The sequence below is a fragment of the Giraffa tippelskirchi genome, chromosome 8 (genome assembly GCF_054371585.1).
Source record: "Giraffa tippelskirchi isolate mGirTip1 chromosome 8, T2T-mGirTip1v1.2.pri, whole genome shotgun sequence".
Taxonomy (NCBI): domain Eukaryota; kingdom Metazoa; phylum Chordata; class Mammalia; order Artiodactyla; family Giraffidae; genus Giraffa; species Giraffa tippelskirchi.
The window spans coordinates 100,014,705-100,029,888 of NC_137282.1; the positions used below are offsets into that span (position 1 = coordinate 100,014,705).

At 42.7% G+C, this 15,184-nt stretch overlaps 1 protein-coding gene across 1 annotated transcript in view; it reads right to left on the bottom strand.

Annotated features, from left to right (window-relative positions):
• Positions 1 to 9,820, bottom strand: part of DEPDC1B (DEP domain containing 1B) — a 106,215-nt gene extending 96,395 nt beyond the window's left edge. The window contains exon 1 of the mRNA XM_081524315.1: positions 9,691 to 9,820. Coding sequence (XP_081380441.1) covers positions 9,691 to 9,813 — 123 coding nt within the window. The 5' untranslated portion in view covers positions 9,814 to 9,820. The remainder of the gene's footprint in view (positions 1 to 9,690) is intronic.
• Positions 9,821 to 15,184: the final 5,364 nt, after the last annotated feature.

The window sequence follows — 15,184 nt, forward strand, 5'->3', positions numbered from 1 at the left end:
CCATCCCAAAATTAAGTGAAATGCTCACATGTGATGTTCTTCCTACATAATTACTCCATTTCCTTAGGACCCTTGTCATCCCGGAGAAGGCAATGGCACCCCACCCCAGTACTCTTGCCTGGAAAATCCCACAGACAGAGGAGCCTGGTAGGCTACAGTCCATGGGGTCGCTAAGATCAGACACTACTGAGCGACTTCACTTTCACTTTTCCCTTTCATGCGCTGGAGAAGGAAATGGCAACCCACTCCAGTGTTCTTGCCTGGAGAATCCTAGGGACGGCAGAGCCTGGTGGGCTGCCGTCTATGGGGTCGCACAGAGTCGGACACGACTGAAGTGACTTAGCAGCAGCAGCTTGTCATCCCGCCAGTCCTACAATTTCCAAAAACTCAGTCTTACTCCTACAACCATTCTCTCTTCTTTCATGCTCCTCTTTCAAGTTTATTAATTTACAGACTCTGAACCTTATTTTTTACCTACCTTCCCACTGAAATCAGTTTTTCCTTTTTCTTTCAATGATAGTTCTGACCTCAACATATTCTTTTTATTTTGCCCAACACTGTAACCTTGTTTTCTCTTCTTCCACGTTTCTCTTCATACTCTCCGCTGCCCAGTCACCTCTGCACCTGTGGCCCATTTCTCGTCTCCCTTTGATAGCTAGCCTCTCTTGAGCACAGGAACTGTCCCTGAATACACAACACCAGGTGCGTCAAGGGCCCAGGTCTATTCAAGCAATGCTCCCTGAACGTGCAGCACAGGGCACAGCAAACACACAGCCGGTACTCAACACGCAAACACCTAACCGGTCTTTCCCTTTTCCTATTTTTATTAAACTACCTTCTAACTTCATGCAATTTAATTCTACTCTGATTCTCAATCATGTCTTCCTCCTGGCTCTGATTCTCAATCATGTCTTCCTCCTGGCCAAATTCAAACATCTTTATGCCCTCTGCATATCAATCTTTCTACTTCATTTGACACTGCGATAAGCCATGCTTCAAATTAAGTTGGTCCAGATTTAAACATTTTTTTAACTTCTTAAAACCACACACAAAAACAATGCAACCTGTAGAGTAAGATAACATATAACCAGAATTTCTAAGACAAAATGAAAAAGTCAACTCAAGAAAAGACAGACATTGAATAGAAAAATGAAAAAAACACTTAAACAGGCACTTCACATAAAAGAACCTCCAAATTTACCATAACACATGCAGAGATGTTCAATCTCATGAGTTAGCAGTGACATGCAAATAAATCCCCAATGAAATAATATACATGCCTGCAGAATGACTAAAATGAAAAAGACGGGCAGTACTAGGTGCCAGTCAGAACATGGAGCAACCAGAAATTAGATGCACACTGTATAACCCAGAAATTCCATTCTTAAGTGTGTATATATATGCAGCAGAAGTATGTTAACCAAAAGCCACTCTGTTCAAAATGGCACTATTCTTACTCAATAGATTAAAAAAAAACCCAAATGCCCATCAACATAAGAACAAATAAACAAATTCATGCAATAGAATACTGTAAAGTAATGAGAATATTACTTTATAACAAACTATTGCTACATGCAGTAACAAAGATGAATAACATAGATAAAATGTAACTGATAACTGTTTTTGCTTTACAACATGAGTCAAACTACAAAACACAACAATGAGTGTTGAAGTCAGTCAGTTCAGTCACTCAGTCGTGTCCGACTCTTTGAGACTTCATGGACTTCAGCACGCAAAGCTTCCCTCTCCATCACCAACTCCCGGAGCTTACTCAAACTCCTGTCCATTAAGTCAGTGATGCCATCCAACCATCTCATTCTCTGTTGTCCCCTTCTCCTCCCACCTTCAATCTTTCCCAGCATCAGGGTCTTTTCCAATGAGTCAGTTCTTCACATCAGGTGGCCAAAGTATTGGAGTTTCAGTTTCAGTATCAGTCCTTCCAATGAATATTCAGGACTGATTTTCTTTAGGATGGACTGGTTGGATCTTGTTGCAGTCCAAGGGACTCTCAAGAGTCTTCTCCAACACCACAGTTCAAAAGCATCAGTTCTTTGGCACTTAGCTTTCTTTATAGTCCAACTCTCACATCCATACATGACTACTGGAAAAAACATAGCTTTGACTAGACGGACCTTTGTTGACAAAGTAATGTCTCTGCTTTTTAATATGCTCTCTAGGTTGGTCATAGCTTTTCTTCCAAGGAGCAAGCAAGTGTCTTTTAATTTCATGGCTGCAGTCACCATCTGCAGTGATTTTGGAGCCCAAGAAAATAAAGTCTTTCACTGTTTTCATTGTTTCCCCATCTATTTGCCATGAAGTGATAGCACTGGATGCCATTATCTTAGTTTTCTGAGTACTGAAAGGTGCTTCCTATTCTTTTCTCTTGAACAATATTCCATCCTTTACTTCTCAGTATCAAAAATATTATGATAGTGGTGCTTCAATACAGCACTGGCCAGGGACTTCATAGACAAACAAGTGCTAGATATAGGTGTACTTGCCACACACTGGCAGTGTGAACTTGATCATGTTAGTTCACCACTTTAGGCCTCAATAAAATGAGAGTCCCCTTCACAGATCACAGCTTTGTTGTGGCGAAGGGGCTTGCATTACTCTATGAAGCTATGAGCCATGCTGTGCAAGGCCGTCCAAGATAGACAGGTCAAAGTGAAGAGTTCTGACAAAACGTGGTCTCCTGGAGGAAGGGATGGCAAATCACTCCAGTATTCTTGCTGCGAAAACCCCATTAACAGTACAAAAAAAGACAAAAGATATGACACCAGAAGGGGAGCTCTCCCAGGCCGGAAGGTGTCCACGTGGGGAAGAGCAGGGGGCAATTACTAATAGCTCCAGAAAGAATGAAAGTGCTGGGCCAAAGCAGAAACGATGCTCAGTTGTGGATGCGTCTGATGGTGAAAGTAAAGTCCAATGCTGTAAAGAACAATACTGCATCAAACTCCAGGAGACAGTGAAGAACGAGGGAGCCCAGCATGTTGCAGTCTATGGGGTCGCGAGGAATTGGACACGACTTGGCGACTAAACAATAACAACAAAATGAGAAAACTGGAATCTTTAGAGTCCATTCAAACTCTCAGATTCAATGATACCCGTAAGTCTTTTAAAGTTTACCTGTTGTATCAGAAGCTACAGACAACTCAGAATTAAGTTCCAAGAAAGGATTGGTAGATTTATGCTGTTTTCAGAAAAATCAATTTTCTTTCTCATCATTTCTTGTTAACTAATGTTTATAGAACTATTTAATATGTGGATTACAAAAATGAAAGTTATTTCAGTGAAGATGAGTAAGTTGCTAATTAGCTTCCATATTCACCATGAATTGACTTACAGAGTCTGTCATTTGATTTTGGGCACAGAAATTTACCTAGTCTATAAAATGTTATTTTCAGATAAGACTTTGGTACCTTAGAAAATGGAGCTGTACATGGATTGAGAAAGTATAGTGAGCCATGAAAGGAGGAAGCAAAGGCCCGCTCATTGTGTACCACTAGCTTTTTCCCAAGCTTTTCTGAAGATTAGGTTGAATGTGATGGTGGGAGAAGATGGAAATGGTAAAGTGGGAATCAGGGAGGTAAGCAGAGCTGAGGTAGAGAAAGAGGGCTAACTGATTTAACTGATAAAAGCTGTAAAGCACAACTGAATTATACTTAGGGAAACACTTAGAGATTTTACAATGGGGGGAAAGTACCTGTAATGACTACAGAGATCACTGATAAATCAGGAATTCTCACTTAAAAAAAAAAAGTCTATCGCTTTCTTTGTTTTCAAAAATTTGAGTTTAAGTTCAAGATGCTCAAACAGAATAAAATTGAGAACTGATTAATACTTAGCAAATTCTGGTGAAACTGAGCTGTTTTCATCAATTATTCATATAATTTAGTTTCCTGTTTAACTTGATCAGTCTTGGCTAAATGTGATTTGAAAATCGCTTCTTGGGAACTGAAAACTTCTGAAGAACAGAGTATTTTTCTTCATAAATTCTTTTGATAATACTTTAATGTGACTCAGAATCAAGAATGTCTTTCACATAGGCAGGCTGCATCTATAGAAAGTGTTACTTAATACAATTCTGTGAATATGAGATTTAAAAAGTTTCAATTATCATGTAATTTATTTTTTTTAGTCTAAAGCTAGAAGAATGAGAACAAGTCACCCCAAGATCCAGCGTCTCTATTTCCCCTGTACAGTGAATAAATTGGCAGTTGATGTTCAGTCGCCAAGTCACATGGACTGCAGCACACCAGGCTTCCCTGTCCCTCACCATCTCTGGGAGTTTGCCCAAGTTCATGTCCGTTGAATTCATGATGCCATTAAACCACCTCATCCACTGTTGTCCTCTTCTCTTTCTGCAGCAGGACAGTATTACTTTCTCTCCAGAAAGGAGAGTAATCTTTTTTTGCGTTTTTTGTCTTTTAAGATTTTTTTTGATGTGGGCCATTTTTAAAGTCTTTACTGAATGTGTCAGGTGGTCTGGCGTTCCCATCTCTTTCAGAATTTTCCACAGTTTGTTCTGATCCACACAGTCAAAGGCTTTGGCATAGTCAACAAAGCAGAAATAGATGTTTTTCTGGAACTCTTTTGCTTTTTCGATGATCCAGCGGATGTTGGCAATTTGATCTCGGGTTCCTCTGCCTTTTCTAAAACCAGCTTGAACATAGAAAGGAGGCTGTGGCATGAATCTTACTTGTCTCTGGGAAAAATAGAAAGTTGGTTTGATGACCAACTCACCAATTTATGTCATACCTTTTGTTCTTTTCTCATCTTTTTTTCTCTTTTTCTCCTCCCCTCCCTCCCCTTGCCTTTCCCTCTCTTCCTGTCCCCTCTCCTCTCTTCTCATTTCCTCTCCCCTTGTCTCCTGTCCTCTTCCTTCTGTTATCTAATATGTCTATGTAGAATCTAAGCTTTGAGTTTAGCCACTATGTATAAGTTAAATTAAAAAATTATAATCATTATCACCTAGAGAAAATTAAGAATACAATTTAACTTTTCAAATCTTAGTCCTATATGGTAACAGTTTTCCAAGGCTATTAATATATAACTGAACATTATAATTTTAGGAGTTACCATTGATTTAATATTTATGTCCAGTAGTGAAGAAAGGGGTAGTGGGATGTTTTTCTCTTTCCACGTATCTCTTCCTCTTCTGTATCAATTGTTTGAATCTCCTGCTTTGTATTTTTAGAGAAGGGTAGGAAGAAAATGAAAAATGGGCAGCAAATATAAACTGACTGCTCAAGCCTTCTCCACTCTTTTCCTGTTCCTTGCGTGTTGTATAAATTTTGCAGGGAATGCTAGCTTATTATTGGGGAAAACCGCTATGAAGAGAATGTATACTTGGAGAACTGTTTTACTTGCCTGGAGTTGTGCAAATGATGGAATTAATATAAACTTGGTTTGCAGCCTCTCTATTTCCTAGAGACTGCAGACATTTCTGTACACTCTGAACTTTTGGAGATTAGCAAAAATATTTATATCACAAATAAAAAAGAACACAGATGCCTACTCAGTAGGCATCTGAAAAACATTTTTCAGATCATTGCTATTTAAAAGAAATCTCCCCACAAACTTTTAATTTGCCATGACGTGATGGGACTGAATGCCATGATCTTAGTTTTCTGAATGTTGAGCTTTAAGCCAACTTTTTCACTCTCCTCGTTCACTTTCATCTAAAGAGGCTCTTTAGTTCTTCTTCACTTTCTGCCATAAGGGTGGTGTTATCTGCATATCTGAGGTTATTGATATTTCTCCCTGCAATCTTGATTCCAGCTTGTGCTTCCTCCAGCCCAGCATATATCATGATGTACTCTGTGTATAAGTTAAATAAGCAGGGTGACAATATATAGCCTTGACATACTCCTTTTCCTATTTGGAACCAGTCTGTTGTTCCATGTCCAGTTCTAACTGTTGCTTCCTGATCTGCATACAGGTTTCTCAAGAAGCAGGTCAGGTAGTCTGGTAATCCCATTTCCTTCAGAATTTTCCACAGTTTATTGTGATCCACACAGTCAAAGGCTTTGGCATAGTCAATAAAGCAGAAATAGATGTTTTTCTGGTACTCTCTTGCTTTTTCGATGATCGAGCGGATGCTGGCAATTTGATCTCTGGTTCCTCTGCCTTTTCTAAAACCAGCTTGAGCATCCGGAAGTTCACGGTTCACGTTTTGCTGAAACCTGGCTTGGAGAATTTTGAGCATTACTTTACTAGCGTGTGAGATGAGTGCAATTGTGCAGTAGTTTGAGCATTCTTTGGCATTGCCTTTCTTTGAGATTGGAATGAAAACTGACCTTTTCCAGTCCTGTGGCCACTGCTGAGTTTTCCAAATTTGCTGACATATTGAGTGCAGCACTTTCACAGCATCATCTTTGAGGATTCGAAATAGCTCAACTGGAATTCCATCACCTCCACTAGCTTTGTTCATAGTGATGCTTCCTAAGGCCCACTTGACTTCATATTCCAGGATGTCTGGCTCTAGGTGAGTGATCACACCATCGTGATTATCTGGGTCATGAAGATCTTTTTTGTACAGTTCTTCTGTGTATTCTTGCCACCTCTTCTTAATATCTTCTGCTTCTGTTAGGTCCATACCATTTCTGTCCTATATTGAGCCCATCTTTGCATGAAATGTTCCCTTAGTATCTCTAATTTTCTTGAAGAGATCTCTAGTCTTTCCCATTCTATTGTTTTCCTCTATTTCCACCTGACCTGTCTCTTGAGAAACCTGTATGCAGGTCAGGAAGCAACAGTTAGAACTGGACGTGGAACAACAGACTGGTTCCAAATAGGAAAAGGAGTACGTCAAGTCTGTATATTGTCACCCTGCTTATTTAACTTATATGCAGAGTACATCATGGGAAACGATCGGCTGGAAGAAGCACAAGCTAGAATCAAGATTGCTGGGAGAAATATCAATAACCTCAGATATGCAGATGACACCACTCTTATGGCAGAAAGTGAAGAAGAACTAAAGAGCCTCATGATGAAAGTGAAAGAGGAGAATGAAAAAGTGGCTTAAAACTCAACATTCAGAAAACTAAGATCGTGGCATCCGGTCCCATCACTTCATGGCAAATAGATGGGGAAACAGTGGAAACAGTGACTTACTTTATTTTTTTGGGCTCCAAGATCACTGCAGATGGTGATTGCAGCCATGTAATTAAAAGACACTTACTCCTTGGAAGGAAAGTTAAGGCCAACCTAGACAGCATATTAAAAAGCAGAGACATTACTTTGCCAACAAAGGTCCATCTAGTCAAGGCTATGGTTTTTCCAGTAGTCATGTATGGATGTGAGAGTTGGATGGTGAAGAAAGCTGAGAGCCGAAGAATTGAGGCTTTTGAACTGTGGTGTTGGAGATGACTCTTGAGAGTACCTTGGACTGCAACAAGATCCAACCAGTCCATCCTAAAGGAGATCAGTACTGGGTTTTCATTGGAAGGACTGATGTTGAAGCTGAAACTCCAATACTTTGGCTACTTGATGCGAAGAGCTGACTCATTGGAAAAGACCATGATGCTGGGAAAGATTGAGGGCAGGAGGAGAAGGGGATGACAGAGGATGAGATGGTTGGATGGCAACACCGACTCAATGGACATGAGTTTGGGTAAACTCCGGGAGTTGGTGATGGACAGGGAGGCCTGGCGTGCTGCAGTTCATGGGGTCGCAAAGAGTCAGACATGACTGAGCGACTGAACTGAACTTATTGAATTTGTCACAATATTGTTTCTGCTTTATGTTTTTTGTTTGGAGGGTGTAGAGTGTTGTTCTTTTTCCTTTTTTGCGGGATGGGGGGGGTACGGGGGGCGCCTAAGGCATGTGCGCTCTTGGCTCCCTGACCAGGGATCAAACCCACAGTCCCTGCATTGGAAGGAAACGTCTTAACCACGGGACAGCCAGGGCAGTCCCAAAGAGATTCAAGCTTTTGAATGTCCCTGATAAAGCACGATCTGTAGCTCATCCCTAAAGATGGACCAACCAATAGCCTTGACCCCAGATGGTTTCAAGTGGTAGAGGCACTGTGAAATGGAACTTGATAAGAAAATACTATTAAAAAAACTCTGTTTGTCCCCTGCCACCAGCATACATACCTCTTAGAGACTAGCCCAAAGGAAAATCTAACTTTATATGAAGTTTTTTAATGAGTAAATCATTATGGGTCATATATATACCTATGGTTGATTCCTGTCGATGTTTGACAGAAAACAATAAAATTCTGTAAAGCTATCCTTCAATTTAAAAATTAATAAATTAATTAAAAATTAATAAAAATTTAAAAAATCATTATGGGTGTCTGCAGTGGATTATTTGCAAAGTGAGGGGAATAACTTCTTCCATCCTGTTATCTTTTCCTGGATATCCCTTAGGGGTGCAAGCAACAATGAGCCTAATTCTCAAGTTAGCTGTGGCCAGAACTGGTGACAGATAGCACTCTAAGGAGTGCAGTCTCTTCCTCCCAAATCACCTTTAAGCTTTCATAAAAAGTCGTCTAAAACCGGCCCGGGACATTACCAAATTATCTCCACTTATTCCATTATGAAATCGCTATAATCACTTGCTTCAGGTCACAAAGAAATCAAGTATGCCTCAGAACTCTTGATTATCAACGCTCTTCTCCCAGGAAAAAAAGGCAGCCCCCTGGACCATTGGGGTCTGAAAGAAAGAAAGTGAAGTCGCTCAGTCGTGTCCGACTCTTTGAGACCCCATGGACTGGGATTTTCCAGGCAAGAGTACTGGAGTGGGTTACCATTTCCTTCTCCAGGGGATCTTTCCAACCCAGGGATCGAACCCGGGCCTCCCGCATTGCAGGCAGACGCTTTACCGTCTGAGCCACCAAGGAAGCTGAAAAGGCTCTTTCAAACCATCTGTCCGGGCCCACCCTTCCCCTTCATTTAGGTGGGTGCTGATAGAAACATCAGGAGCTGGAAACGTGGCCAGAGAGATCCACCTCTGTTTAGGGCACCGTTGCAAAGAACCTCAAGTGTCACCACAAGTGAAAGGATGGACACGCCCAGCCCGTAACGGGCGGCGGGTGGCCCGAAAGTGACGGACGGACTGGGTCTTTCCTCTCCCGGCGCGGGGCGTAGGGTTCCGGAGGACCAGGAAACGGGAGCAGGGTGCCGTCGTGCTCTTCTGGGCGCTTTAAACCCGGAGTCGCCGTTCACTGGCGAAAACTCAGCCACCGCCTCGGGACCCAAGCTGCGCCCACCCTCGACGGGCTGGGCCCGCAGCCGGGCTAGACTTTCTTTAAGCATCATCTAGAATTTGGCCTCTGGAGAAGGCAATGGCACCCCACTCCAGTACTCTTGCCTGGAAAATCCCATGGATGGAGGAGCCTGGTAGGCTATAGTCCATGGGGTCGCTACGAGTCGGACACGACTGAGAGACTTTACTTGCAATTTTCCCTTTCATGCACTGGAGAAGGAAATGGCAACCCACTCCAGAATTCCTGCCTGGAGAATCCCAGGGACGGCGGAGCCTGGTGGGCTGCCGTCTATGGGATCACACAGAGTCGGACACGACTGAAGCGGCTTAGCAGAATTTGGCCTCACAAGCTGAAACATGCCCCGCCTCCAGAACTCGGCCCGGCTAGCTCTGGAGAAGCGAGGACTGACGAGTCCCGCGGCCGGCCCGCAGGCCCGGGGCTCGCTTCGCCCAGACCCCCGCACGCACACTCACCAGCCTGGTGGCCCGGTATGGCCCGGGCCCCACGATGCGGTGCTCCATGGCCCGCACGCCACGGCGGCGACCAGCGCCGATCCCCGAGAGCCCCAGGCGCCGCAGTTTGAATCTCGAGCCCATGCGCTGCAGGCGCTGATTGGGCGGCGCGGCGGCACGTGACGGGAACTGCGGGGCGGGGCTGTCGGGGCCCCAAGGAGCGGGCGGTGGGCGGCTCCTCCCGTCCGTGCCCACGCTTGCCCATCCTGCGCGCACGTCAGGAGTCTCCGAAAAGGGGTCGCTGTGAACTTGTGTATTTCAGAGACCGAAACACGGCAGGGCTGGATAGACAAATCCCTGTACACCCTTTCAAGTGCGCGGTGTCAACCTAGCGGTGAGGCTAAGATTGGGAGAAGTGGGTAGTGAAAGGGAGCGAGTGGACAGCCTCTTCAAGTAGAGGGACGTGTGAAAACTAGATAAGAGCACTTGGCCACAGGGGGTGTCGACAGCGTGAAAGAACAATAAAGAGCTGGAGAAGAGCCCCATTCAGCTTCCTGTGTTGTTCCTTTGGTAGCACACTTTCCCTGGAACTTCAGTTCTTTGTTTTTTTGGGTCTGACTGAAATTTTCAGTCCTGTGGGGCAGGGCTGTGAGGCATTTTTTGTTGCTCAGGATTTTCCCCCTAGGACTTGATGATCTGATTTGCAACTGTTCAAAGGGACAGTTGAGGTCACCATTCTCTACCTACCACTCGAGTTCAAAGTTCAAATCTGGTCCCCTCAGCGATCATTCAGGATGAGATATAATGAGAGACAAGGCAGGGATCAGATGCCCATGCCCTGTTAATACCCTTCCTCCATTTCCTGCATAAGATATGTATTAGCTGCATTTTAGAAAACCCCCCAAATTCCTGAAATGGTACATATTTATTACTTTTGTAATAAGGGAAAAAAAAAATAAAGCTACTTTTTTACTTCCAATCTTATCAGAACTTTGTGGGGGTTTTTGGACTTCTAAACTCCGTAGTGCGTGCTAAGTCACTTCCATAGTGTCTCACTGTTTGTGACCCTAAGGGCTGTAGCCCACCAGGCTCCTCTGTCCCTGGGATTCTCCAGGCAAGAATACTGGAGTGGGTTGCCATGCCCTCCTCCAGGGTATCTTCCCAACCCTGGGATTGAACCCACATTTCTTACAACTACCTGCATTGGCAGGAGAATTATTTACCACTAGGACCACTTGGGAACCCTCTGTAGAAGGGACACCAATGGAGCACAAGAGACAGAAGGAAAAAAGGATTACAGGGCCTTGTCCATCTGGAAACTGTCATCACCTGCCACAGAGGTGGACTTGGGATCTGATACAAAACATCATGCCCTGCTTCTTGAGCATTTTCCCAAGAGTCCATCATGAGCTATAGACAAGACAGTCCCTTTTTCTGGAAAGATATATCTCCCAATGGTCTATGTATAAAAGTCCACAGTCTTTGTAAATGTAGTTTAAATTCAAACTATATAAAGACTGATCATCTACCAGTCTTTCAGCATCATCGACTGGGAAATTTCTCACCCGCTCCCTGCTCTAAATTGCTTTCTACCTTTCTGACTATGTTCCAGCCACAATGGTCCTCTTTCCATTCAAACCTCATAGTCTCTGCACCATTCCCATGATGGGAATGTTCTTGCCCCAGCGCTTTGTAAGACCAGCTGCATCTCACCATTCAGGTCTAAGTTCATATGCTGTCATCGCCACCTGACATGTCACTGACATTAAGAAATTTCAAGCTGTGGAGCAAAAGCAACATAGGCCACAGGTATTTTGTGGTGTTGGAGGCTGTGTTTCTCAGTCATGCCCCAGGGATTCCTGACTGCTTCATGCAGTCCTGCTGCTGCCTGAAAGGTCTCCCAGCCAGCTGGATGGGTCATTTTGAAAGAACTCCTCTGCTGAAACCCAAGTCAGTGCTTACATTCAACTTGAGCCTTTAGGATTATACTGCAGCTACCTTCAGTTGCATTTGCTGGCATTTAAGCCATCAACGCTATTTGCCAAGGTTCTTAAAATTGTCATATCAGTGACTTGATTTCCATGGCTATTGGTCTATACTGTCACTGTTCTATTAGGAAATCTTCCCCCAAAGCTTGTATTAACGTTATTCACCTACAGGAACATCATGTTCTTTTGGGTATGGTGAAAAAGAAAGGATAAAAATATATGGAAAACATAAAACCATACTATTTCATTGAAACTGTTGAATACTATTTTTGTTTCAGCATTTTAAAAATAAATGCCTCAGAGAAATAGAGGATTTATATTCATTCATTCATTCATTTATTCATTTAAACAAATATGTCCGAATACTGACTATGTGCCAGGCACTGTTGCAATCACTGAAATACTACAGGAGGTAAAACAAAGTTCTTGTTTCCAGAAGCTGACATCCTAGTGGAGGAAGGGATGAAAAGCCCACGATAATACATGAAACATATTTAATATATCAGGTGGTAATTGAGTTCTGGGAAGAAAAGTAGAAGAAAGAGAAGGTAGTAAAGGGAGTAGATGCTATTTTGGCTTAGATGATCAAGAAAGGTCTCTCTGATGAAGTGACATCAAGTTAGAAAATCTGAGAGGTATAGAGGGGTAGCTGTCTAAGGGAAGACCTCCCCAGATGGTGGAGTAACACCCACATGATAGCCTGAGGTGGACGCATACTTGCCAGGTCCAGGGAATACGGGAAGGGTACTGGTGTTACTGAGGAGGAGTGAGTGAAGGGAAAGAGAAGGATGTGCTGCTGGATACAGAGTGGAAAGGGGGCTTTTGAGGCTACATTGTGGGCTATAGGATTTAGATTTTACTCTGAATTTTTGAAAATATATTAGAAAGTTTTGAGTGTGTCAAGATCTTAAGCAGGGTTTTTAAAGCATCATTCTGGCCATTGTGTAGATAAGACACTGGAATGGGTGTGTAGGTGTGGCGTGGAAGCAGGAAAAATAGTTAGGGATACTGTAGCAATACACTAGTAGGAAGAGTAAATAAATATGATTGGTACAGTGCTTGTCACATAATGACATTCCACAAATATTTGTTGAATGAATAAATGAATGAGCAAATGAAACTAACCTTCAAAAGGTTATTTATCTCCTAAAGATCAATTCAGTTCATTTTATCTATAAGTGTATTTCTTATATGTATGTACTCTACAGTATAATAGATAACTTTTATATTTTCAGTGTAACCTATACAATTTGCTTCTGAAACTACTACTCTGTTAGTTCTTACTGTTAAAGGATTATCCATATTTGCTTCTCCCTTTTGAGTCTGGGAAAATACAATCCATACCCCATGCCTTGTGTTATAATCACATGCATAAACACACATACACATGCACACACATTTCCTGCCACCTCACAATCACACCATAGAGTGTGAAGTTAGCACCTGAAAATCTTTAGCAAGGATCTAGCTAAATGTATTCTTATATTTGCACACAAGCTCAGTTTCTGGAATGTCATAGTGTGCCTCTGTTTTGCTATAGCTAAGTATAATTCTCTAAATCCAGGAAAGTATACTGATGGGAAAAAAATTTTTTTAACAGACCTTGGTTTGTCCAAGGAACATAGGGTGAATTAAAGGAAGAAGATCCTGGAGATGAGAATCTCCAAGGTAACTTGCTTAAAATCCTAGGTACCTAGATTGCATAGGTAGTTGATGGTTTTGACTCTTTATCAGCAGCTGTAAAGATCCATGTACATATTTCTAATTTTGATGAGGCAGAACTTTAAAACTCCCACCTTAGAGGCTGGTGTGCAAGAGAATGTCATCCAGCTTGAATATAAGCCCAGCCAACCCCTAGGAGTTTCTGTTCAATATGAGCTAGTTATTCTCTACTGTTTGTGTTTATGGGAACAATATTATGCTATCTTTGTATTTCAGAATTACTCAAGTCAGTGGACCTAATATTCATAAATGCCAAAAGCTGAAATTTGAATATGTAGCCTGTATAGTGAAACATCCAAATAGAAATGACCCATGGTTGAAAATATTAGATCAAGAGGGGAGGGTAGAGTTGGGGAAATTGAAGCCCTGTAGATAAATGAGGACTTTGAGGAAGGAAGAATATAGAGAGGACAGAGGCCCTCGCTGTCCCATCTCAGCCTTTTAGCTTACTGCCCTGACTGACCAGTTTCTCTGACCCACAAACCTGCTGCTTCACCTCTAAGTCTAGGCTTGTCTGCCCACTCCTGGCATTTCAGCTTCTGACATTCCTCAGCCTGCCCTGAGCCAGTGCTAACTCAATTAGGGAATCTTCCCAATCTCTTGGTTCCCCACCTAGAGGCTTGAACTCTGGGCTTCCATCCAAGATTTTCCCCTCTACTTCACTGTCAAAGGCTCAAGATTCAAGTTTTCACCTCAGCAGAATTACAGTCATTACCTGTGATTGAACTTTCGGGTAGCAAACAAATAGTGAAATGTTAAATTCCAGTATCGGTACAGTACATCATTTGTATGACCCACAGGCCCTAATTCAGTTCAGTTCAGTCGCTCAATTGTATTTGACTCTTTGTGACCCCATGGACTGCAGCACGCCAGGCTTCCCTGTCCATCACCAACTCCCAGAGTTTACTCAAACTCATGTCCATCGAGTCAGTGTTGCCATCCAACCATCTCATCCTCTGTTGTCTCCTTCTCCTCCCACCTTCAATCTTTCCCAGCATCAGGGTCTTTTCAAATGAGTCAGTTTTTCGCATCAGGTGGCCAAAGTATTGGAGCTGACTTTATTTTTTGGGCTCCAAAATCACTGCAGATGGTGATCGCAGCCATGAAATTAAAAGACGCTTACTCCTTGGAAGGAAAGTTATGACCAACCTAGACAGCATATTGAAAAGCAGAGACATTACTTCGTCAACAAAGGTCTGTCTAGTCAAGGCTATGGTTTTTCCAGTGATCATGTATGGATGTGAGAGTTGGACGGTGAAGGAAGCTGAGCGCCGAAGAATTGATGCTTTTGAACTGTGGTGTTGGAGAAGACTCTTGAGAGTCCCTTGGACAGCAAGGAGATCCAACCAGTCCATCCTAAAAGAGATCAGTCCTGAATATTCATTGGAAACACTGATGCTAAAGCTGAAACTCCAATACTTTGGCCACTTGATGCAAAGAGCTGATTCATTTGAAAAGACCCTGATGCTGGGAAAGATTGAGGGCAGGAGGAGAAGGGGACGATAGAGGATGAGATGGTTAGATGGCATCACCGACTCAATGGACATGGGTTTGGGTGGACTCCGGGAGTTGGTGATGGACAGGGAGGCATGGTGTGCTGCGGTTTATGGGGTCGCAAAGAGTCAGACACGACTGAGCAACTGAACTGAAGCTCAGTTTTAAGAAAAATCTAAAGGTAGGATAAAATTATCTGCACTTTTAAAAGATTCATCACAAATGTTCCCTGAAATAGTAAAGATACTTAGTATAGCCCTAAAGAATTCAATTTACAAAAAGGAAAAGCAAGGTAGAGGAGGACAAGCATG